The 27,542-nt window shown below is 41.6% G+C and overlaps 1 protein-coding gene across 5 annotated transcripts in view; it reads right to left on the bottom strand.

Annotated features, from left to right (window-relative positions):
• KIAA0232 (KIAA0232 ortholog) overlaps nucleotides 1-27,542 on the bottom strand; it is a 92,909-nt gene that overhangs the window by 27,792 nt on the left and 37,575 nt on the right. For all 5 annotated transcript variants that reach the window (XR_009519623.2, XM_060013021.1, XM_060013023.2 and 2 more), the window contains one exon: nucleotides 7,217-7,354. Coding sequence is in view for 4 of the 5 variants with exons in the window: in XM_060013021.1 (XP_059869004.1) it covers nucleotides 7,217-7,354 (138 nt within the window). In the remaining variant the exon portion in view is untranslated. The remainder of the gene's footprint in view (nucleotides 1-7,216; nucleotides 7,355-27,542) is intronic.

The following is a 27,542-nucleotide window of genomic DNA, read 5'->3' as shown; positions in this document are numbered from 1 at the left end:
AGACCCAACACAGCCAAAAATAAAAACAAATAAATAAATTTATTAAACAAAAAAACCAAACAAACAAGACCAGTGGGACTTCCCTATAGGTCCAGTGGCTAAGACTCCGTGCTCCCAATGCAGGGGAGCCGGGTTCGATCCCTGGTCAGGGAACTAGATCCAACACGCCACAACTAAGAGCCCGCACGCCACAACTAAGAGCCCGCATGCCGCAACTAAAAGGGCAATGAAGATCCCGTACGCGCCAACTAAGACCCAGCACAACCAAATAAATAAATATTAAATATATATATATATATATCAATAGTTAAAAAAAAAAAAACAAGACCAGCAAAAGAACCTCCCAGCTGAGCCCTACCCAACCCACAGACTTGTTAAGTCAATAAATAAAAGAGCACCAATAAGACAACTGAGAATATATACCAGGGTTCATAAACTCATGTCTTCAGTGGCCAGGGAAGTAATACAAACATGTGACAGCCAGGTATAATGCAATAGGAAGCAGTGGGGCACGTGGTTACGTGGATGGAATAAACATCCATGGCCTACAGCCATTTAAGGATAATTTTTAAACAAAAAATCCAAACAAACAAAAGGCTGTCTCTGCCAAGGCACCTGCATGAGGGCTGTGATTCCCATCTTTAAACACAGGAGGATCTACAAAAATCTACCCAATGGCTTGCCTCCAGCTCTTATTTATATTTGCTCTCTAGAATATGGTATAGAGGAGGAGGGAAGTATGCAATGGATAAATATTACTGCACACCTACTATAGGCCAAGGCGGCATAGAAGAAAAGATAATCTTTCTGGTTAGGTCCATAGCTTTCATCAGATACGCAAGCCTGTAATGCTAAAATGGTGAAAAAAACAACTGACTTTAATGTAGCAGTCTGATGCCTAAGTATATACTCTAGACAAGGCACTGTACATGTGCACAAGGGTGGGAGCACAAGAATGGTCCTTGCTGTGTTCTTTATAACAATCAAAACTGGGAAACAACTGAAAGGTCCATTACCAGAAGAATAAATAGCTTTACAGTGTTACAATGGACATTTAGCAGTGAAGAGAAATTATAAGATCATACCAGTAACATAGATAAATCTTTCAAAATGTTAACTAAAAGAAGCAAGTTACAAAATACATAGAGTATGATACCATTCATATAAAGCTAACATGCAAAATAGTCACACATTTGTGTATCCCCTCAAATAACATTTAGTAAAAGTATAAAGATGTGCACGGGAGAGAGGAAAACCAAGTTCAGAGCACTGGTAACCTTGGAGAGAGAGGGAGAGAAGTACCACGAGGAAAGGGCACTTGCGGGGCTCAAGCTGTTTTCACAATTATGTGTTTCTCAAGCCACGTACACAGGTGCTCACTGTTCTGGTCTCTGTCCCTCCCCGCGTCTGCCTTCCCGCCCTCGCGCACTCGGTCTGTCACACCCCACTCACTAACCCCCGCGTACGCCTCTTTTTATGCCCTTTTGCTCACCTCACCCTCAGATTTTTAGAGCAGCCCCTCCCATTTGTTTCCTTTTCCACACCCTCACTTTCAGCATTTAATAGTGTAGGAAATTTCCTATAAAAATCCCAACTTTCTACCTTTTCTAAAAAGAGAGAAGACCTGGCACCACCGGGACGGCGTTTCCCACAGGCCAACCCGCTCCCCACCACCTCATTCATTTAGCGTCCTACTCAGCCCCTGGAGACATGCCAGACGGCAAGCTCTGGCCAAACAAGCCAGTGGTCTGTTGTTCAATCTCCTCCCCCAAACCACCCAGCCCATCAACCCCAGACACGCATATCCAACTGCGTTTTCAAAATCTCCACCGGCCTCTCTCACAGGCATCTCACACCCATCCACCCACAAATTAGTGCTTCTTCCCAATTTCCTTTTCCTCAGTAAATGAAGATTCCTTTCTTGCAGATGCTCAGCCCCAAAACCTTGGCTGCCTTCTCTGCCTCTGCCCTCTTCCTCCACCCTACATCCAGTCTTGTCAGCTCTACCTTCAAAATACATTTAGAAACAAGGTCTCGCCCTCATCGGCCTGCTGGACTAATAAGGTAATAGCTCCTTACCTGCTTTCTCTGCATCTGCCTCTGCCCCTCCATCTACCCTGCCTCGCCCCAACCCATCTACTCTTAAATGCAGCAGCCAGCAGCACCTTATCAGCATTTAAGTCAAGTTACATCACCCCTCTGCTCCAAACTCTCCAACTTTCGAGGCTTCTCAGAGGAAAAGCCAAGTCCTCATAACGGCCTACAGGCTTCCTTGAATACCCAGCTCTTTCTATGCCCAAGGAGATAAGGCCTAGGCTTCCTCACGCAGGGTTGGCTGTGACAACACAGCAATTGTGAACATTCTTGGCTTTAATAACCACTGGCTTCTCAGGGGTCTGGCCTGTAGAGGGAGCACAGCATCACCTCTTACAACGTGGACAGCGCACCCAGACGGGCACTGCACACATCTAAGGGCTCAGTAAATGTTAGTTACCATTGTCTTGATGCTCATTATCCAGAATGGATAAGTTCAAATGTCAGCATGCAAAGAAACAATGTACATGGTCCAAATTAACCTTGAAAGTAAATTGCCATAAATGACTTTACATGTATTTTATATACAACCCTGTACAGCATATAAACAAAACATACGCAAAATATTGAGATGTACTACGTACTTTTCCTGGCAAAAAGAATGTTACTGGTGAACTTAGCTGAATGTGAAAACATGAGCAGTTGCAATAAGACTTCACTGTACTGAGGACATAAATCCTCTACAAGACGCTGAATAACCACAGAGCAAGTCAGTTACCCAGGGTAAGTTGCAGTGCTGTTACTTTCAAGACTAACTTAATTGAAATAAGTTATCATTGCATCCTAACTTTATTCCCCAAACAGGGCCTTGTTGAGTTTCTAGTATCCTAACCATTCCCAAAATGGGAGATGAAATACTAGCCCTGATTCAGTTTTAAGTAGCTCAATAAAAATAAAACAGAAATATAACTAATTATTAAAAACAAAAACAAAACAATATGAAAAGCTCCAACTCTGGGGAAAGAGAAAACAGAACCAAGTAAACTTGAGGATTCAAAAAACAACAGTCCGCACAGTTCCACTTTTTATGTTTTTAAAAGGGAGAAAGGGAGGTGTGGATATATGTAACCACATCAGGCATGTGCCATGTCCACTGGTAAGAGAAACAGAACAGCTTAGAATAACATCACGTAACTATAAAATGCCCACCTGGGGGAGGTCTGAGTGGCCTATCGCTGAGTCACAGCACCGTTCTTATTTACAGTCCCCATTACTAACTGCACTCAAATCAAATGCAAAATGTTATAGCAAAAAATGAGTACCAGGGCTACCCTGGTGGCGCAGTGGTTGAGAGTCCGCCTGCCGATACAGGGGACACGGGTTCGTGCCCCGGTCTGGGAAGATCCCACACGCCGCGGAGCGGCTGGGCCCGTGAGCCATGGCCGCTGAGCCTGCATGTCCAGAGCCTGTGCTCTGCAACGGGAGAGGCCACAACAGTGAGAGGCCCGCATACCGAAAAAATAAAAAAGTGAGTACCAAAGAATTCCATTTTATTTGCATGTGTAAACGAAGAGTATTAGCAAAGGCAGTTTCAGCTGGGACTTAACAAACAACAAAGCCCATTAAAGGTCATGGTCCCCAACAGGAATAAACGATGGCTCACAGATGTTCACGGGTGTTGCCAAACTACCATCAGTGTATAAAATTAAATTTGGACATAACTGAGTTTCCTTATGGTTTTGGTGACGTTTCTCAGATAAATATTGGGCTGAGTGGGTTCAGAGACGTGCTGAAATGCGGGTACAACTTGATGCAAGGATTAAGCGGAGGCACAGCGTCCCACCACAGGGATGTAAAACTGCAGTCAGAGAAGTCTACCATTCTATTTAAACCATGGCGAGCGAAGAGTCTGATAACTCTGGATGCTTTTACAGAAACAGCTAACACTGTAGCTGTAACAGTCACACATGCACACACGAAAGTAATGAGAAAAGAATTCATCTCACATGTAACTCAGAACATCACCTCTACCTACCTACCTAATAGAGTGATAGCATCACCTACGTTACTGTCTTGTGATTATGTCATTAACATTTTAAGCAATTAGACTGTAAACTTGTTAGTGGCTTTTGACTCTGATCAGTTAGTAGTGACTACACAGAGCTGCACGAAGAAGGGGTCTAAGTTGGCATTAGAACTGGGTGGGAAAGCAAAGCACAGAATCGCGAACATTACCATCCTCAGTATTTAGGGAATGAACAACACACCCACGTGCAAACATTCACTGTGGCAAAAATATAAGATAAAATAGAACTCTGCATTATAATTTCCTACATAGGGCCTTCTTTGCTCTCTTCTTTTCACTGAAGCCACCAGGCAGATTCTAGGGGGAAAAAAGCTAGCCTACAGTTCATAAGTGACCACAGTGAATCCTTTCCATTGTTACAGGCCATAGTTAGAGAGGGTTCTTTTCAACTTCTTTCCATTGGCTCCCAAGAGCCAGGTGAGCTGTCCTAAGGGGGCTGTGCACTGATGCACACACAGCAGGCGGCTCGGGACAGGGCTCCGGGGCTTGAGGACTTCCTACTTCCTTTTCATTCTGTCCCCAAGCACTCGGCTGAGCTCCTGGTGTACGACTGGCACATTCACTTCCTCAGCCGACTTTAATTTGGTAAGATTAAAAAAACAATCCTTATTAGGAAAAAGAACGCAGTAATTTTTAATAAAATGAGAAGGAAAGAGTTAGGACAAATATGCTTCATTGGGTTTGAAAACAAAAATCCCGCCTTTGACAGCCAGGCAAAGGAAAGCATTTTCTAAAGCAACAACTTAAAGAATCAAAGATCTGTGCAAGCCACTCTCCTCCCCTGCACTGTTTCTACCTGACACCAGTTCTTTGTTGGCACACATCATGCTCAGCTAGGATGAATTACACACACTCAAAAAGCTGTCAGAGGAGAAGGGTCTTGCACTGCACACAACAAGATGCCTGTGCTCCCCCTTTGCCCACAGCTGATTTCAGCTGTCCTTGTTTTTCAGTCCACTTCACCATGAGTCGAAGGCTAGAGTCATTTCTCAGCAACTTTGGTCCAAAGCAGAAATAAGATCCTTTCCCAGACTGAAACTCCCTACTAATATTTTCCTCCCCACCATGACTCAGCAGTAGCTTTTTTGGATTTTGCTCAAAGAATTTACCTGAACTAACCTCTCACTTTTAAAAACCATCTCCATTTTCAATTCCTTTAAAAGCTCTGAAATCCTTTACCAATCTATTACCCCCTTCAGTGTCACACAGAAAACACCTTTTGGGTAACTGTCCAACCACCCCCGTTTCTCTGAGGACTGCTCATCACTCAGCCCCTGTTGAAGGAATGGACCTGCAGGCAACTCTGTCCCCTCGCCACAGCTTATCAAAGCACAGGTGGACAACCGGCCCAAGCCTAGCAAATCAGATTCTCCCTCAACTGAATGGGGCTGGGTACCAGACTTCAGCAGTCATGCTGGGCTGGGGCTAGAATGGTCATTTTTTCACCATGCGTGTGCCGAAGCAGAGAAAGCCAGACTTCAGGTAGAGAGGGAATGACCCAGAAGCACAGAGAGAAGCAAATGAGAGACTGTGGGTCATTAGAGAAAATGACTTCGGCTGCCAATCATTTGGCTCCCAGTTCAGGTCACTCCCCAGGCTGCTGCATTTCCAGCACTGGGTTTCAGTGAGATATCCCTGTAACCTTTATGTATATTTCCATTTTCTCCTAAACTAGGTTAATTATGTTCCTCCTCTTTGTAACAAAAAGGTACCTAAGATAACCACATGAGTGGTAACTTCCAAATTCCTATCCCATAGTCTATGAGGCAGCAGCTTCAAGAAATCAGAAGTTAAAAAAAAATCCAAGAGGTGAGGGAGAGGAAAACAGTGGGAAGGGGAAAAAGAAGGACTGGATGAAAGTGGAAGACGCTTTGGAAACCGAGGTTCAACTAATTCAAGAGAAATGCAGTACCTTCTACACGACAGGCACTCACTCTGCCAGGCACCAGGAGATGCAAAGATGGGGAACTCACAGTCCTGGCGTCCAAGGAGCACAGTCATGAAGGGAAGACAGAAAAGCACGACTGCGTTTAGGATGTGAGGGTAGGCACCAGGTACCATGGGCACAGGCCAGGGAGTCGGGCTCCCACAGACAACTCTGAGCAGGATGAGAACACACGGCTGGGAAGCACTGAACAAGCTTTCACGGCTATGTGTGGTAGGTGGGAGACAAAATAGAGCTTCTGCAGATTATCAAATGCAGCAAAGCTGGTTACCCCCAACATCAGACCGCTTGATAACTTAATTTAGGAAGGAAGTTTCTGCAGGTCGGAAGCTGCTCTCCACACCTTGTATGAATCTTCTCAATTTAACTTTGAACTGTAAAGGTGCTTAAAGCACACTATCTCAAATAGCATGGTAAAAGCAAAATAATTTTCCAAGCAGTTATGATCGCAGAGATTTTATCTTATAGTGAGCGACAAAGAATCAGAGTATTAATTTAAACAGCGATTATGCTCTAAAACTATGGCGTTAGTTCAGGATGCTGAAGGACATAAGAAATATTTTACATGAAACGTTAAAAGGTCACTAAAACAATCTTATACTATTTTCCTTAAAAACAAACAAAAAATTATGAATCAAGCAAACATAGTGTTCTTAAATGTTAGAACTGTTTTCCCACTTCTAGCAATGTATCCAAAATATATACATATACACCATGGAAAGAGCCACGCATGAAAATATTCTGGAGAGCATAACACAGAACCAAGAGCACTCTCAATATCCAGTAATAAAGAACATATTAGGCGGCCACTGGAATATTACTTGATGAAACGTAACTTAGCCACTAAAAAGCATAAAGATAAGGTATCAATAATAACAAAATGAAATACATGTTAAACGGGGAAACATATATATAAAATTTTATGTATTCTCCAACTACAACAGTACATAAAAAAGAATATGTTATATAAAACTCAATATATATAGAAAAATACTATAAAGGAAAACATGGCAATGTTTACATAACGGTGGTGAGATAATGAGTACTTTACTTTTCTAAGGTTTTTTTGGTTAAGATGTATTATTGGTAAACTTTTAAGACACACCACCTTTTTTTCTCCCCTAAGTATTAGAAATCAAATGTAAACTTACTTCATCAGAAGCAGATCGAAGACACTGGACAGCAGCCTGTTTTTTCATTTCTTCTAAAGTTAGATCTGAGCACTTTTTCTTACTCTTTCCCCATTTCTTATAAGCTCCTTTTTCCCAGCCCAGGAAGATGTCATTCTCCTAAAATAAGAATGGACGAGTTTCAATGATCAACGCTGAATAACAAGTTTCAAACACTATTATTTCCCACATACTTACACATATATTCCCCTACCAAATTATTTTCATTCACAAATTGGTATACACTAATAAATTAAGAGACCATAGGACACTGTCAATCAGAGCACTTCAGAATAATCCTTTTTTGTTTGTTTGTTTTTGTTTTTTTACAGTACGTGGGCCTCTCACTGTTGTGGCCTCTCCCATTGCGGAGCACAGGCTCCGGACGCGCAGGTTCAGAGGCCATGGCTCACGGGCCCAGCCGCTCCGTGGCATGTGGGATCTTCCTGGACCGGGGCACGAACCTGTGTTCCCTGCATCGACAGGTGGACTCTCAACCACTGCGCCACCAGGGAAGTCCTAATCCATTATTTCGATATCTGTTACTGAAGTAATTATTATTTAGGATTTATGATCTCAATAAATCTGACCCATTTATATTTATAGAAAATGCTAATAAACTCATTCACATGTAAATTCAAGTGTTATCATTTAAATTTCAGTATAAATTCTAAACTATACACACAATTAAAGGTCCTCTTTTCTGTACTTCCCACTCGTCAATAATGACTGCTCATGTTACCAGCAGATTTTCTTTTCTTCCCCCGCCGCGCCACACGGCATACAGGATCCTAGCTCCCAGACCAGGAATTGAACCCGTGCCCCATGCAGTTGAAGGGCAAAGTCCTAACCACTGGACCGCCAGGGAAGTAAGTCCCTTACTAGCAGATTTTAACATTTAACAGGTGAATGGTTCATTCCTGTAACTTGCAGTCTAAAAAACAACAGATATAAAATATTTCATGTATTTTAAGCTTATTTTCCCCTTGACTATATATGCCTGTTATAAAAACTAAGGAAAACTGGAAAAGCAGGAAGAAAGCAAATCATCCACGATCCTACCACCCAGTGAAAATTATAACAATTTGGTCTGCTTCATTTGGTCTTTTTCACATGCTTTAAAAAAACACATGATTGGGGCTTCCCTGGTGGCGCAGTGGTTGGGAGTCCGCCTGCCGATGCAGGGGACATGGGTTCGTACCCTGGTCCGGGAAGATCCCACATGCCGCGGAGCGGCTGGGCCCCGTGAGCCATGGCCGCTGGGCCTGCTCGTCTGGAGCCTGTGCTCCGCAACGGGAGAGGCCACAACAGTGAGAGGCCCGCGTACCGCAAAAACAAAAAACAAAAAACAAAAACACACATGATTGAATTCACACTATTTGTACAATTTTGTACTTAACTTATATTGTAAACATTACCCCCATGTTACTACAAATTCTTTGGTTATACAATATTCCAAGATGTAGGTTTACTTTAACTCCCTAAACTGGGACTTGAGTATTTTTAATTGCTTTGCCACTTCATTTTGCCCTTCATTTGGTAAATTATTATTAAAACCAGTGGACAGACAAGAGGGGGAAAAAAGATTAGAAAGAAAGACAAAGGCAAAATTAAGAAAACTCCTTAGAAGAATATTTGGCCTACAGTGGGCCCTCAGGAAATAGATATGAATTAATGAATGAGATGGAAGAAAGGAAAAGCACAATAATAATAAATTCAAAAGATCTCTTGGATCAAATCATACACCATCAACTGTGTAGCCAATCTTTACTGTAATCAAATACATAAAATTACTTTCAGGCCACCAGATAAGAGTGGGAGGACCCCTCCCCTCTATACTCATCATGATTAACATACTTTTTACTTAATTTCTTGGGCATGTTTGCAGATCTCGTGAACCCGAAAAACATATTTGCTGGCTGAGTGGTGTCAATTCCATTTGCCAAGGGAAAATGTGCTTGATGGCCAAGTAAAAACTCTCAGTATATTTCCATTTATCTAATGTGTTTGGCTGGATAACAGCTGAAACCTGACATTCCTTATCAGTGATATCTTCTGGAGATAGAGCTTGTTCTTTCACAGGAGCAGAAACGGAACCATAACAATGTAGATTTGAAGCTTCTGAAGACAGAGGAAAATGTTATAATTTTCCTCTATTCACAGTGTATAAAACAAAGAAGGTAGAAAAGTTCTGTGTAATTACTGAAAACAGGACTCCTTTCTGTTTGAGTTGCTGAGACTGGCTTTCTCTTTACTCAGCATTATAAACATGTTTCTCTACTGAAGCTATATATATATAAAAATGTTTTTAATATTTATTTATTTATTTTTATTTATTTTGGCTGTGCCAGGTCTTAGTTACGGCAGGCGAGATCTTTTAGTTGTGGCATGCAGGATCTAGTTCCCTAACCAGGGATTGAACCCGGGCCACCCATGTTGGGAGCATGGAGTCCTACCCACTGGACCACCAGGTAAGTCCACTGGTGGTCCACTAGTGGAAGTCCACTACTGCAGCTATATCAAAGCTCAGCAGGGTTAATAACACATTCAAAGGTCCAAATAAAGTTTTATTATACAGGCAGAAGGGCTTTTCAAAATTCACATGGACACACAGTCCTTCTTGAGGGCAGTTTGACAATACATATCAAATATCTTAAACATGCATATGTACTTTTGATCAATAATTCTACTTCCGGGAATTTAGCCTAAGAAAAAAAATCACCAAAGTGTGCATAAATTTAGCTACAGTGATGTTGATCATATAGCTGTCAATAACTGCAAACATGTAGAGAAAACCTAAATGTCAAATAAGGAGGACTTGGTTAATAAGTTATAATTCATCCAGGCAATTAGATATTACAGCCATTAAAGAGATTATGAAGTGTATTTACTGACATGGGAAGCTACTCACAATATATATAAGAGAAGTAGTTTATACAACAGTATGATCTCATTTTTGGTTAAAATACACATGCACACCTATTAATGTGCATTAAAATGTCTGAGAGAAATGTACTAAGAGGCCACCAAGGAGCTCGTCTCTTTGTGAGCAGGAACAGGAATCTATAACTTTTCTTGTAACTAGGTCATACTCCTTTAACAGTCGAAAGTTTTTTGTTTTTTTTTTTTTAATGGAATACTCGTAAGTCAAGAATAGAGAAATGAGAAGAGCTCCTGTAGCTGTTCACCTAGAACACGTGTCTGGCACTCGCTTTGTCACAAACCATAAAATTTGCTTTTTAAATATACAATTCAGTGGTTTTTAGTAAAATTCACAGGGTTATGCAACAATACCATTATCTTATTTTCTTTTAAATTTATTTATTTATTTATTTTTGGCTGCGTTGGGTCTTTGTTGCCGCACGCAGGCTTTCTCTAGTTGTGGCGAGCGGGGGCTACTCTTCATAGCGGTGCGCAGGCTTCTCATTGCGGCAGCTTCTCTTGTTTCGGAGTTCGGGCTCTAGGCATGCGGGCCTCAGTAGTTGTGGCTCGCGGGCTCAGTAGTCGTGGCTCACGGGCTCTAGAGCACAGGCTCAGTAGTTGTGGCACACAGGCCTAGTTGCTCTGCAGCATGTGGGATCTTCCCAGACTAGAGATCGAACCCGTGTCCCCTGCATTGGCAGGCGGATTCTTAACCACTGCGCCACCAGGGAAGTCCTGCCATTACCTTATTTTGAAACATTTTTCATCACCCCAAAAAGAAGCCCTGTACCCACTAGCAGTTACTTCCCATTCCTCTCTCTCCCAAGTCACTGGCAACTACTAATCTGTTGTCTCTATAGATTTTCCTATGCTAGACATTTCATATAAATAGAATTATACAATCCATATCCTTTCCTGCCTGGCTTCTTTTGTTTGGTGTAACGTTTTAAAGGCTCATCCGTGTTGTGGCATGTATCAGTACTTCATTACCTTTTATGACTAAATAATATTTCACTGCATAGATGTACCACACTTTGTTTATCCATTCATCCACTGACGGATATCTGGATTGTTCTCACCTTTCGGTTATTGTGAATAATACTGCTGTGAACATTCATATACGAGTTTTTGTATGCACACATATTTTCAATCTTGTTGGGGATATACCTAGGAGTGGAATTGCTGGGTCACATGGTAACTCTATATTCAACCTTTTGAAGAGCTGCCAGACTATTCTTCAAAGCAGCTATACCATTTTACAATCACACCAGAAGTATATGAAGATTCTAATTTCTCTACATCCTCACCAACATTTGTTATTGTCTGTGTTTTTTATTTTAGCCATCCTAGTGAGGATGAAGTGGTATCTCATCATTTTCCCTAATGACCAATGAAGTTAAGCATCTTTTAAGGTACTTATTGGCCATTTGCATATCTTCTTTGGACAAATGTCTATTCAAATCTTTTGCCCATTTTTAAATCATCTATTCTGAATACACATCCCTTATCAGATATAAATGATTTACAAATATTTTATCTAATTTGGTTTTTTAATGTTCATTTTATTTATTTATTTTCTTTATTATTATTATTATTTTGGCTGCGTCGGGTCTTAGTAGTGGTACACGGGATCTTTGCTGAGGCATGCAGGATCTTTTGTCACGGCGTGGGCTTCTTTCTAGTTGTGGCGTGTGGGTTTTCTCTCTCTAGTTGTGGCACGCTCTGTAGTGTGCGGCAGGCGGGCTCTCTAGACGCGCGCAGGCTCAGTTGCCCCGCGGCATGTGGGATCTTAGTTCCCTGACCAGGGATCGAACCCGAGTCCCCTGCAATGGAAGGCGGATTTTTTACCACTAGACCGCCAGGGAAGTCCCTATTTTATCTAATTCTATGGGTTGTCTTTTCACTTTCTTGATGATATCCTTTGAAGTATAAAAGTTTTTCACTGTGATGAAGTTAATACATTGATATCTTCTTTGGCTGCTTATGCTTTGGTATCTAAGAAACCACTGCCTAATACAAGCCATGAAGATTTACTCTTATGTCTTCTCCTACGTTTTATACTTTTAGCTCTTATATTTAGGTCTATAATCCATTTTCAGTTAATATTTGTATGTGGTATGAGACAGGAGTCCAACTTCATCCTTTTACACATGGTTATCCTGTTGTCCCAGCACCTTTTGCTTAAGACTATTCTTTCCCCCATTGAATGGTCTTGCTGGAAACTACAAAGGTTTATTTCTGAATTCTCAGTTCCATTACATACGGCCAGCCATATGTATGCCAGGATCAAACCATCTTGCTTATAGGAGCCTTGCAATAAGTTTTAAAACTGGGAAGTGTTAGTCCTCCAACTTTGTTCTTCTTTTTTCAAATTCTTTTGGCTATTCTGGGTCCCTTGCATTTCCGTATGAATTTTAGGATCAGTTGCCAATTTCTGCAACAAAGGTAGCTGGGATTCTGATAGGGATTGCCTTGAATCTGCAGATCAGTTTGGGGAGCACTGCTATGTTAACAATATTAAGTCTTCTGATCATGAACATGGGATGTCTTTCCATTTATTAGATCTCTTTGATTTCTGTCAATGATGTTTTATAATTTTTAGTGTGCAAGTCTTACACTTCTTTTGTTAAATTTATTCCTGCATATCTTATTCTTTTTCATACTATTGTAAATGGAATTTTCATAATTTCATTCCTTAGGATTTTCTATACACAACACCACGTCAGTATGTCAGTAGAGATAGTTTCCGTTCTTCCTCTCCAAGCTAGATGTCTTTTTGGTTCTTGCCTAACTGCCCTGTGAATGCTGATTTTTAAGATTTTACGTATTTCATCTTTGAAAATGTCTTTACTGATATTAATCCACAGGCATGGGTTCAACGGAACAGATTAATTGCTTAGAAGGAATTTTTAAAATTCTGTTAGCTTCTTCCCTTGATACGTGCTTTTTGTGTGTGTGTGTGGTACGCGGGCCTCTCACTGTTGTGGCCTCTCCCGCTGCGGAGCACAGGCTCCGGACGCGCAGGCTCAGTGGCCATGGCTCACGGGCCCAGCCGCTCCACGGCATGTGGGATCCTCCCGGACCGGGGCACGAACCCGTGTCCCCTGCATCGGCAGGCGGACTCTCAACCACTGCGCCACCAGGGAAGCCCAATACGTGCCTTTTAGCATGTCATCATATTGCAGATCAATCACTCCCAAGTGAAAGTTAGGTGGGAGCTTCTCACTGAAGTTAAACAGATTCTGAGAGGCAGACATTTCCTTTGCACTGTGTCAAGGTGTGAAAAATGCTGCTAGAACTGCAGTTTGACCTTGGACAACATATCCAGCGCAAATTTGTGTGGGAATGGAGATTTTGCTTCTTGTTTTAACTTCTGACATAATGAAAATGCATAAAGCAACTTGACATTATTTGTGATTCAAACAATGTTAGCTGTTAGAATGACTTTACCACATTACAAATTTTGCTTATATGTGCTACTTTGCCTTGCAATTTTAGGCTGAACCCATTAAGAAACACCATCAAGTCTATAGCAAAAGCTAAACCAACACTAGTATACTAGATATATTTTTATGCATCCTGCTCTTGCCACTTACTGTATTTGAGAGCTCCCTTATTCTATTTTTTTCTGCCTTCATGTACTGTGTGAATGTGTTATGACTTATTCATTAACCATTAGCATTGAACTAATAATTAGACCTTAAAAGAACACAGTATAAAAAAGCTCAAGATATTTCTATTTTACTTGCTATATTTTCTGTGCTATACTAATTAAAAGTCCACTTAGACATAAACATATAATATTATGCATGTGTCAAATATTTACTAGGTAAACTCAGCAAATCAAGTATGATTCTTCAAAGTCATAATCTTAAAGACAGAGCACAATTATTAAGCACCAAAAGAAGATGTGGCTAAAGGACTTCTCAGGCCGAGAATCTACTGTCAGGCGCTTTTCTAGACACTACTGTGAGGTAACATAAGGCTAGAGTTTTGATTGACTTTCTCTTGCCGTCTTCTATCAAAAAGGAAACTGAGAACTGGAGGAAGGAAAAGACCACGGCATTGTGAAATGCAGCTGGGATCAACGACTGCTGTTCGCTGCGGGGGCACCCGCCTCCCACAGCTTCCCATTAACAAGAGTCCTGAAAAACCAAACCACCAAGAGTCTGAATGGGACTAATGCCACTCCCATCTGTGGGCCTTAATCCCTCTGGCCACAAAGACTGGTTCAGAGAGAGGCATGTGACCAATCAGAAATGAGCACTTGAAAATGGGCCCTCCACACAAGATTTCTGCTGGGAATGCAGGGAACACACCCTCTGCACAGTGTGAGAGCAGGATGCTGGAAACGTGCTCATTGTCATTTGCCCTCCAGTCCCCAGCAGTGGCTGCAAAACCAAGCTGGTGCTGGGAGGCAGGCGGACGCCCTAACGACACTGTGAGCTCTGAGCTGAGCCAGGCAGGGCCAGTCCTCATTCTCGACTTGCAGCTGTACGAGACTTTCTTTTTTTCCAATTAAGGCGATTTACACCAAATTTTTGGTTGCTTGTGAATGAAAGATATAGCTAGAATCTGAGGAAAGGCCTCAGTAATAAATTCACTTCTCACTGCTCAAAGGAACTGTAAACTGCCTCTAAAAATTGAATAGCACCAATTAAATGAGAACTTCAGGTTAAGTGCATCCTTTTTTTTTCCTACTAGGTCTTCAGCCAACAAGTTCCTCATTGGCCTCCCTGTTTTCAGTTGCCCAACCCGATCACCCATTACCATGCTTGCCATTTGGTACTGTTGACTAAATATAGCAATGGGTCTTTTTGTCTCCAGGACTAAAATACAAATCCTCCAGCAGAGCACATCAGGTTCTTTGGAATCAGCTTCCTGCTCGCCTCTCTCGGTCTAATCTCCTCCCTCTCCCTCCCTATCCTCCTCTGGCCTCCCAGTATCAGGCCCCTTCCTGCTCCTGTGACCTCGCACGCACCCGCCTTTTCTTCTTCCTTCAAGGCTGTTCAACCGTGATCTTGCCTGTGGTTCCCGCCACCGCTGCCCCCCAGGCCCACGTCCCGGACTGTGCACAGCCAGAGCACATCACAGACCCGAACCTGATGGCCGTCTCCCAGAGCCCACCCCCCCCGCCCCCAGTCATCTCTGCAGTCCTGGTGCCTGCCGGTGTCTAGCAAGCACATCATGGCCATTCATGTGGTGAGTAAAAACCCAGGCATTAAATGCAGTGCTGATATTCAAAACATCTTCTCTATTCCATGAAAAGATTTTACCAACCCCCCCCCACCCCTTTCACTATGTATCTGAGGGAGTCTGTGGACATGAACTTGTGCACCCACCATTAGTACTAACTCCTACTCTCAATTTTTTTTCACACTCCTTATGTGTAAAGTTAATTTAAATTAATGTCTATTGAGTGAATGATTGTTGAAATACAGTATATGCAGCAAGACACCTGAGGAACCCAGGATGGGTCCACTGTTATTGTTAAAGGAAAACACTGCAAATGCTAGCTTTTCCAAGCAGTGAAATGCTACACTAATGGGGATATACTGTAAAGTAGGTTACAAGTGGGCAGAAAGAACAAGTTTTGTTGAATACAGAAATGATCCAACTCAACTAGCAATCAGTACAAGGATTATTCTTATTGAACCTGTGGGCAAAACCAGAAAGTGCAATAACCCAGTTACACTTCTAGAATGATGGACTCTGAGGTAGAAGATACAATTAATTAGGGATTTAAAAGAAACTGCAACAAAGCTACAAAAGTCAAGACAGTGAGGTACTGGCATAAAGATAGGCATATAGACCAATGACTAGAACAGACAGCCCAGTAATAGACCCTCACATATACGCTCAAATTATTTTCAACAAGTGTGTCAAGAGCATTCAATGAGGAAAGGACAGTCTCTTCAACAAATGGTGCTGGGAAAACTAGACACCCACATGCAGAAGAATGGAATTTGAGTCTTACCACATACCAAATATAAAAGTTAACTCAAAATGGATCAAAGACCTATGCGTAAAAGCTAAAACTATAAAACTCTTGGAAGAAACATAGGGCAAAGCTTCTCAGCATTGGATTTGGCAAAGATTTCTTGGATGTGACACCAAAGACACAGGTAACAAAATAAAAAACAGACAAACTGGGCTCCATGAAAATTTTTAAATTTCATGCACTGAAAGACACGATGAACACAGTGAAAAGGCAAACCCCGGAAATATTTGCAAATCATGTATCTGATAAGGGGTTAATATCCAGAACCTATAGAGAACTTCTAAACTCAACAACAACAAAACAACCAGATTCAAAAATGGGAAAAGGACTTTAAAGTCTCCAGAGAAGATATGCAAACAGACAATAAACACAAGAAAAGATGCTCAACATCATTAATCATCAGGGAAAATGTAAATCAAAACTACAATGAGGGGGCTTCCCTGGTGGCGCAGTGGTTGAGAGTCCGCCTGCTGATGCAGGGGACGCGGGTTCATGCCCCGGTCCAGGAAGATCCCACATGCTGCGGAGCGGCTGGGCCCGTGAGCCATGGCCGCTGAGCCTGCGCGTCCAGAGCCTGTGCTCCGCAACGGGAGAGGCCACAACAGTGAGAGGCCCACGTACCGTGGGAAAAAAAAAAACTACAATGAGGTACCCCTCACACCAATTAGAATAGCTACTATGTAAAAACAAACAAACAAACAGGAAATAACAAATGTTGGTGAGGATACGTAGAAATGGAACCCTGTGCACTATTGGTGGGAATGTAAAATGGTGGAGCTAATGTCACTTCCTCAAAAGATTAAAAACAGAATTATCGCATGATCCAGCAATTCCACTTCTAGATATATAACCCCCAAAGCTGAAATCAGGGTCTCGATGAGGTATTTGTACACTCATGTTCATAGCAGCATTGTTCACAGTAGCTAAAATGTGGAAGAAACCCAAGTGTCCACTGACAGATGGATGGATAAGCAAAAAGTGGCATATCCATATGATGGAATATTATTTAGCCTTAAAAAGGAAGGAAATTCTGACCTGCTACAACATGGATGAACCCTGAAGACACTGTGCTCAGTGAAATAAGCCAGTCACAAAAGGACAAACACTGTATGATTCCACTGATACGAGGTACTTAAGAGCAGTCAAAATCATACAGACAAAATGTATAGGGCTTCCATGGTGGCACAGTGGTTAAGAATCCACCTGCCAATGCAGCAGACACGGGTTTGAGTCCTGGTCCAGGAAGATCCCACATGTGGCGGAGCAACTAAGCCCGTACGCCACAACTACTGAGCCTGCGCTCTAGAGCCCGCAAGCCACAACTATTGAGCCTGCATGCCACAACTACTGAAGCCCGCATTCCTAGAGCCCGTTCTCCACAACAAGAGAAGCCACCGCAATGAGAAGCCCGTGCATGCAATGAAGAGTAGCCCCCACTGGCCGCAACTAGAGAAAGCCGCGCACAACAACAAAGAACCAAAGCAGCCAAAAGTAAATAAATAAATAAAATAAATTTATTAAAAAAAACCAACAAACTAGGGCTTCCCTGGCGGTGCAGTGGTTAAGAATCCGCTTGCCAACACAGGGGACACGGGTTCGAGCCCTGCTCTGGGAAGATCCCACATGCCGCCGAGCAACTAAGCCCGTGCACCACAACTACTGAGCCTGCGCTCTAGAGCCCGTGAGCCACAACTACTCTAGCCTGCGTGCCACAACTACTGAAGCCCGTGCACCTAGACCCCATGCTCTGCAACAAGAGAAGCCACCCAATGAGAAGCCCACACACCGCAACAAAGAGTAGCCCCCGCTCACTGCAACTAGAGAAAAGCCCGCGCGCAGCAACAAAGACCTAACGCAGCCAAAAATATAAATAAATAAATAAATTTTTTTTTTTTAAAAAAAGTATAATGGTGGTTGCCAGGGGCTGTGTGGAGAGGGGAATTATAAAGTTTTCATTTTACAAGATGAAAAGAGTTCTGGAGATGGATGGCGGTGATGGCTGCACATTATGAATGCATTTAATACCACTGAACTGTACACTTAAAAATGGGAAAGATGGGGCTTCTTCCCTGGTGGCGCAGTGGTTAAGAATCCGCCTGCCAATGCAGGGGACGCGGGTTCGAGCCCTGGTCCGGGAAGATCCCACATGCCGCGGAGCAACTAAGCCCGTGCGCCACAGCTACTGAGCCTGCGCTCTAGAGCCCGCGAGCCACAACTACGGAGCCCACGTGCCACAACTACTGAAGCCCGTGTGCCTAGAGCCCGTGCCCCGCAACAAGAGAGGCCACCGCGATGAGAGGCCCGCGCACCGCAACGAAGAGTAGCTCCTGCTTGCCACAACTAGACAAAGCCCGCACACAGCAGCGAAGACCCAACACAGCCAAAAATAAATAAATAAAATAAATTTTAAAATGGGAAAGATGGTGGTGGTGATGAGGGAAGAAGCTACAGTAACTTCTCTGAAGGGCAGGCAGGCCCCAGTGTGTACCTATGACGTCTGCACTCACCTCCATCATGTTTCCCCCTCCACACACAAGTCATACACCTGAGAAAGAAGCACACATCTATTCATTTCTTTAATAAATCTCTGAGCATCTTCTACATCCCATGAATTGCTTTAAGGGCTGGGAATACAGCAGAAAACATGGCGGACAAGGTCCCTAACTTCATGAATTGTATATTCCAGCAGAGGAGACATACAAATAAACATAAAATATCACAAAATAATCATACAATTCCAGGTAGCAACAAGTGTTATGAAGAAAAATTAAGTAGAAAAGAGGACTGAGAATGGAAGGTTTCTTTTTAAATATGGTGGTCAAAGAAAGACTGAGGAGAAGATAAGCAAAATAAACACCAAACTAAACAAGAAAACAAATGAACACCCTCTTTTAAAAAGTAACTGGTGGACAATCCATGAAAGAGAAAATGGGTAAGTTGGATTTCATTAAAATATAAACTGCTCTGCGAAAAACAATGTCAAGAGAATTAGAAGACAAGCCACAGACAGGGAGAAATGTTTGCAGAAGACACATCTGCAAGAACTGCTACACAAATTCACAAAAAACTCTTAAAACTCAATAATAAGAAAACAAACAACCTGATTAAAAGATAGGCCAAAGACCTCAACAGACACCTCATCAAAGAAGATATACAGATGGCAAATAAGCATATGAAAACATGCTCTACATAATGTCATCAGGCAAATGCAAATTAAACAACAGTGAGATACCACTACACACCTTTAGAATGGCCAAAAACTAGAACACTGACAACAGCAAATGCTGGCGAGAACGTGGAGCAACAGTAACTCTCGCTCACTGCTGGTGGGAACGCAGAATGGTGCAGCCACGTCGGAAGGTAGTGTGGCAATCTCTTCCAAAACTAAACATACCCTTACCATTCCATCCAGCAATCAGGCTTCCTTGGTATTCACCCAAAGGAGCTGAAAACTTACTTCCACACAAAAACCCGCACACGCATGCTTACAGCAGCTTTACTGGGAACTGCCAAAACTTGGAAGCAACCAGTATGTCCTTCAGTAGGTGAAGGGATAAATAAACCGTGGTCCATCCATCCAGTGACTGTCACTCGGCACTAAAATGAGATGAGCCAGCAAGGCACTGAAAGCCATGGAGGAACCTTAAACGCATATCACTAAGTGAAAGAAGCCAATCTGAAAAAGCTGCGGACTGTATGATCCTGATGATGGAAAAGATAAAACTATGGAGGCAGTAAAAAAAGCAGTCACCGGGGGTTAGTGGAGAGGGAGGGATGACGAGACAGAGCAAACAGATTTTTAGGGCTGTGCAGCTACTCTGTCTGATCCTATAATGGTGGATACATGTCATGACACACTTGTCCAAACCCACAGAATGTACAACACCAAGAGTGAACCCTCATGTAAACTATGGACTTTAGGTAACAATGATGTCAATGCAGGTCTGTTGATTGTAACAAAGGTACCACTCTGGCAAGGGATGCTGATGGTGCGAGAAGCTGTGCATATGTGGAGGCACGGGGGATATGGGATCTCTATACTTTCCTCTCAACTGTACTATGAATCTAAAAGTGCTCTAAAAAAACTGCCTTAAAAAAACCAAAACAAACAGAAAAACCAAAAAACTGGCAGCAGATCAACTGTCCTGCCCAGACTAACCAGAAAAGCCAGATAACATACCAAACCAAACCAAACACCCAACATCCGCGCTAAGTCATTAGTGACCTAGTGAGCCACCCAGGCCTTGAGAAAAGCAGAAAGGACCGTTCCAGGGAGGGACAGCTAAGGCTGCTTTCTCCCTTGGGAAATGTACCCAGTCCAGGCCCCGGACAAAAGGCTGAGAAAAAGGTAGCCTTTAAGAGGCAATAAACCAGTGGAGCTGGGAGTGGTCTCTCAGATCTGGAGAGAAAAAACTAGAGATGTAGGCATCAGGATCCCAGAAAAAGGAAGGAGTGGAAAACAGAAGCCACAGTCTGCTGGATTCCCCTCTGGACACATGAGGAATTCTAAAGCTGTGTGGGGCAGGGGTGGCGGCGGCTTCTGTGTCAATGGAATGTTCTATTTATTTTTCTGGGAGTAATTACATAGATACAAGCTTTGTGAAAATTCACTAATTTGTACCCTTTCTGTATGCATTTTATACCTCAATTAAAAGTTTAATTCTTGTACAGAATCCAGAGTTGCTCCCTATCTGCAACAGTTAATGAAGTTCTTGGGAGCCTTGGGACCTAAAAACAAAATCTAACATCGTAAGAACATCTAAAGCAATCACACAGGTTGAGGGTCTATCATGAAAGGACAATTTCAGAGGAGGTCTGCAAAGATAAAAGTCCTAGAAGTAGCAGAGAGAACAAAATCATGAAGAGAGTGGATAACATTAGCAAGTGGTTTGTTTGAGGCCCAAATCTTAGAATGTAGTACAATCAGGGAATATTTACTAAAATTTAAATTTATAATAAGAAAGCGTGACTTTGTACACAGGTATTTAGAGAGCGCTTCTTTTTGATGGGTCAGCACCCTCATCATCCCAGATTTCCTTGGGAGCCCACCCTCTCCAATTCTTAGTCCTCATGGTTCCAAGTGCTTGCAGCCCAGGCACCAAAGTCCCCTCATCCTAGCAGCTGGGTCAGGGACCGGTCATGCACGGATGAGGGTGGGAGTCTGGGCTTACAGTGAGGAGGGGAGCGGGGAAGCTCGAGAATAACGGCAACAGAGAAGGCAAACTTCAAGATGAGGCACTGATTCTTTGAAGGCTCCTCAAGCTGCCGCTGAGGCCAGCCCTACCCCATGGACATTTCAAGTGTTAAAACCAATAAATGCTCCAATGTTTACTAGCTGTGTGATGCTGGGCAAGTTACTTAGCCACTGTGTCTAAGTACCACCACCTATGGAATGGGGACAGCAGGGTGGCTGTGAGGGTTAAATGAGGTGCCGTGTGTTGGAAGTGAGCGCTCCAGCTCGAGGCTCACGTGCAGCACATGATGCACATGGGCTTGTGTTTTACCATTGCTTCTGTTGAAGACAGACCAAGCTGGGCTTTCTGTCATAATCACGGACCAGACAAACAAAGCTTTCATGATGCTGAGAACATTAAAATATAAAGACATAAGACATGTCTTAATAAACTCTTGGATGGTGGTTTTAACGTAATTGGCTACATAGGAAAACTAAGACTGCCTGGGGTTGTATAAGAATGTGTGGTGAAAGGCAGTTCCACCTTCCTAAAATAATTCTTCCTACTCATGACAGGTTATTGGGAACTTGCTGTTGACCATGATCCTCAGGACAAGAAAAGGTAACTCCCACCTTTAAATTACAGTTTTACTATAGCTTTCCTTTCAGCCATTTTTAATAAGACTGTGAAATATTCTGGAATAATGTAACACAGTCTGTTTTAAGAGCTGCAGGAGCCAGGCTAATGCTCCGACCTCCTAGCAAAGCACACCGCTGTCTGCCGCTCACGTCTGCTCCATGGGCACTCAACGCATAGTTCAACTGTGAGCTGAGAAGACAAAGCGATCTTTCCCCACCTCTAAAGCCCACAGTGCATTAAAAAACAGTAAACCAATTCCACGTAGTTTCTAAAACTTGCCTTTACAGTAGAGTGTTTTAATGTTATTCATTCAACAATTATTTGTTACATACAAAAGCCAACAAAAACAAAACTCTGACGTAACAAATGGGCACGGGATTTGGCTGCCAGACATGAGTTTAAATCCTGACTCATTACTAACCACCCGGCCTTAGGCATGTCACCTAACCCCTCCGAACATATATTTCCAGGTGAGTAAAAGCAGGGAAAATACCACTTAGCTTCAAGATGTGGCAGGAAATGGCCGGCACTGCAGTTGGCCTACGGCAGTGTTCTCTACACAACAAGGAGATTAATTTTAAAAAGATGGAAGGCACTGCAGCACACGCCAATGACTAAATGTACATGGGATAACCAAGTTAGAAAAAAGATCATCATTTTGCGACCATCAAAGTAATAATTAATTCAGGTGGGAGTCATCTATGGACGGCAAACTCAAAAGTCTCCTCTGGACAGGTGACCCGAAAACTACACAGAGAAGTGTTCAGCTTTACGGTGCAGAAACCTGGCAGCCACCATCTGAACCAAAGTCAGCGTCAACAAGAATGAACAGACTGACATCATGTGCTGTCCACCGTGATGCACAAAAAAGAGGGAAACTCATCGCTTCAGTAACATTACACAACGGTACTCCCATAAATCATAAGCTGACTCTAAACAGGAGGAAACATCAGACAAACCCAAATAAGGGATATTCTGCAAAATAATAACTGCCCTGTTCTCTTCAAAACTGTCAACATCATGAGACACAAAGGAAAGATGAGGAACTATTCCTGATTAAAAGAAATTAAAGAGATGTGACCACGAAGGTCAATGCAGGACCCTAGATGAGGGAAACAATTACAGTGGAGGACATCAGTGGGACAGCTAACAATAACTGAACACTGACAGTAGATTAGATAATAATGTGTCGGTGTTAACTTCCTGAATTTTACAACTGTTCTATGGCTAAGAGAAAATCCAGTCTTAAGAAATAATATGCTGACATTCACAGAAATACAGACAAGATGAAAAGGCAGAGGGCTATGTACCAGATGAAGCAACAAGATAAAACCCCAGAAAAACAACTAAATGAAGTGGAGATAGGCAACCTTCCAGAAAAAGAATTCAGAATAATGATAGTGAAGATGATCCAGGACCTCAGAAAAAGAATGGAGGCAAATATCGAGAAGATGCAAGAAATGTTTAACAAAGACCTAGAAAAATTAAAGAACAAACACCTAGAGGCATTAAAGAACAAACAAACAGAGATGAACAATACAATAACTGAAATAAAAAATACACTAGAAGGAATCAATAGCAGAATAACTGAGGCAGAAGGATGGATAAGTGACCTGGAAGACAGGATGGTGGAATTCACTGCTGCAGAACAGACTAAAGAAAAAAGAATGAAAAGAAATGAAGACAGCCTAAGAGACCTCTGGGACAACATAAAACACAACAACATACGCATTACAGGGGTCCCAGAAGGAGAAGAGAGAGAGAAAGGACCCGAGAAAATATTTGAAGAGATTATAGTCAAAAACTTCCCTAAAGGAAACAGCCACCTAAGTCCAGGAAGCGCAGAGAGTCCCATACAGGATAAACCCAAGGAGAAACAAGCCGAGATACATGGTAATCAAATTGGAAAAATTAAAGACAAAGAAAAATTATTGAAAGCAACAAGGGAAAAATGACAACATACAAGGGAACTCCCATAAGGTCCACAGCTTATTTCTCAGCAGAAACTCTACAAGCCAGAAGGGAGTGGCATGATATATTTAAAGTGATGAAAGGGAAGAACCTACAACCAAGATTACTCTACCCGGCAAGGATCTCATTCAGATACGATGGAGAAATCAAAAGCTTTACAGACAAGCAAAAGCTAAGAGAATTCAGCACCACCAAACCAGCTCTACAACAAATGCTAAAGGAACTTCTCTAAGTGGGAAACACAAGAGAAGAAAAGGACCTACAAAAACAAACCCATAACAAGGAAATGATAAAAGGAACATACATATTGATAATTATGTGAACAGATTAAATGCTCCAACCAAATGACACAGGCTTGCTGAATGGATACAAAAACAAGACCCATATATATGCTGTCTACAAGAGACCCACTTCAGACCTAGGGACACATATAGACCGAAAGTGAGGGGATGAAAAAAGATATTCCATGCAAATGGAAATCAAAAGAAAGCTGGAGTAGCAATACTCATATCACATAAAATAGACTTTAAAATAAAGAATGTTACAAGAGACAAGGAAGGACACTACATAATGATCAAGGAATCAATCCAAGAAGAAGATATAACAATTATAAATATATATGCACCCAACATAGGAGCACCTCAATACATGAGACAACTGCTAACAGCTATAAATGAGGAAATCGACAGTAACACAATAATAGTGGGGGACTTTAACCCATCACTTACACCAATGGACAGATCATCCAGACAGAAAATTAATAAGGAAACACAAGCTTTAAATGACACAACAGACCAGATAGATTTAATTGGTATTTATAGGACATTCCATCCGAAAACAGCAGATCACACTTTCTTCTCAAGTGCACACAGAACATTCTCCAGGACAGATCACATCTTGGGTCACAAACCAAGCCTCAGTAAATTTAAGAAAACTGAAATCATATCAAGCATCTTTTCTGACCACAACGCTATGAGATTAGAAATCAATTACAGGGGAAAAAATGTAAAAAACACAAACACATGGAGGCTAAACAATACGTTACTAAATAACCAAGAGATCACTGAAGAAATCAAAGAGGAAATCAAAAAATACCTAGAGACAAATGACAATGAAAACACGATGATCCAAAACCTATGGGATGCAGCAAAAGCAGTTCTAAGAGGGAAGTTTATAGCAATACAAGCCTACCTCAAGAAACAAGAAAGACTTCAAATAAACAATCTAACCTTACACCTAAGGGAACCAGAGAAAGAAGAACAAACAAAACCCAAAGTTAGCAGAAGGAAAGAAATCATAAAGATCAGAGCAGAAATAAATGAAATAGAAACTAAGAAAACAATAGCAAAGATCAATAAAACTAAAAGCTGGTTCTTTGAGTAGATAAACAAAATTGATAAACTATTAGCCAGACTCATCAAGAAAAAGAGGGAGAGGACTCAGATCAATAAAATTGGAAAAGAAGTTACAACAGACACCGCAGAAATACAAAGCATCCTGAGACTAGTACAAGCAACTCTATGCCAATAAATTGGACAACCTGGAAGAAATGGACAAATTCGTAAAAAGGTATAACCTTCCAAGACTGAACCAGGAAGAAATAGAAAATATGAACAGACCGGTCACAAGCAATGAAATTGAAACTGTAATTAAAAATCTTCCAACAAACAAAAGTCCAGGACCAGATGGCTTCACAGGTGAATTCTATCAAACATTTAGAGAAGAGCTAACACCCATCCTTCTCAAACTCTTCCCAAAAACTGCAGAAGAAGGAACACTCCCAAACTCATTCTATGAGGTCACCATCACCCTGATACCAAAACCAGACAAAGATACTACAAAAAAAGAAAATTACAGACCAGTATCACTGATGAATACAGATGCAAAAATCCTCAACAAAATACTAGCGAACAGAATCCAACAACACATTAAAAGGATCATACACCATGATCAAGTGGGATTTATCCCAGGGATGCAAGGATTCTTCAATATACGCAAACCAATCAATGTGATACACCATATTAACAAACTGAAGAAGAAAAACCATATGATCATCTCAATAGATGCAGAGAAAGCTTTTGACAAAATTCAACAGCCACTATGATAAAAACTCTCCAGAAAGTGGGCATAGAGGGAACCTGCCTCAAAATAATAAAGGCCATATATGACAAACCCACAGCAAACATCATTCTCAATGGTGAAAAACTGAAAGCATTTCCTCTAAGATCAGGAACAAGACAAGGATGTCCACTCTCACCCCTATTATTCAACATAGTTTTGGAAGTCCTAGCCACGGCAATCAAAGAAGAAAAAGAAATAAAAGGAATACAGACTGGAAAAGAAGAAGTAAAACTGTCACTGCAGATGACCTGATGCTATATATAGAGAATCCTAAAGATGCCACCAGAAAACTACTAGAGCTAATCAATGAATTTGCTAAAGCTGCAGAATACAAAATGAATGCACAGGAATCTCTTGCATTCCTATATACTAATGATGAAAAATCTGAAAGAGAAAATAAGGAAACACTCCCATTTACCATTGCAACAAAAAGAATAAAATACCTAGGAATACACCTACCGAGGGAGACAAAAGACCTGTATGCAGAAAACTGTAAGACACAGATGAAAGAAATTAAAGATGATACAAACAGATGGAGAGATATACCATGTTCTTGGGTTGGAAAAATCAATATTGTGAAAATGACTATACGACCCAAAGCAATCTACAGATTCAATGCAATCCCTATCAAATTACCAATGGCATTTTTTACAGAACTAGAACAAAAAATCTTAAAATTTGTATGGAGACACAAAAGACCCCAAATAGCCAAAGCAGTCTTGAGGGAAAAAAACGAATCTGGAGGAATTAGACTCCCTGACTTCAGACTATACTACAAAGCTACATTAACCAAGACAGTATGGTACTGGCACAAAAAGAGAAATACAGATCAATGGATCAAGTTAGAAAGCCCAGAGATAAACCCACGCACCTATGGTCAACTAATCTATGACAAAGGAGGCAAAGATATACAATGGAGAAAAGACAGTCTCTTTAATAAGTGGTGCTGGGAAAACTGGACAGCTACATGTAAAAGAATGAAATTAGAACACTTCCTCACACCACACACAAAAGTAAACTCAAACTGGATTAGAGACCTAAATGTAAGACCAGACACTATAAAACTCTCAGAGGAAAACATAGGGAGAACACTCTGACATAAATCACAGCAAGATCTTTTCTGATCCACCTCCTAAAGTAATGGAAATAAAAACAAAAATAAACAAATGGGACCTAATGAAACTTAAAACCTTTTGCAAAGCAAAGGAAACTACAAACAAAACGAAAAGACAACCCTCAGAATGGGAGAAAATATTTGCAAACGAATCAACGGACAAAGGATTAATCTCCAAAATATATAAACAGCTCATGCAGCTCAATATTAAAAAAACAAACAACCCAATGAAAAAATGGGCAGAAGGCCTAAATAGACATTTCTCCAGAGAAGACATACAGATGGCCAAGAAGCACATGAAAAGCTGCTCAACATGACTAATTATTAGAGAAATGCAAATCAAAACTACAATGAGGTATCACTTCA

This window comes from Delphinus delphis, chromosome 5 (genome assembly GCF_949987515.2).
Source record: "Delphinus delphis chromosome 5, mDelDel1.2, whole genome shotgun sequence".
Classification (NCBI taxonomy): Eukaryota; Metazoa; Chordata; class Mammalia; order Artiodactyla; family Delphinidae; genus Delphinus; species Delphinus delphis.
The sequence above is the reverse complement of the archived record's forward strand: the minus strand, read 5'-3'. Positions and strand labels throughout refer to the sequence as shown.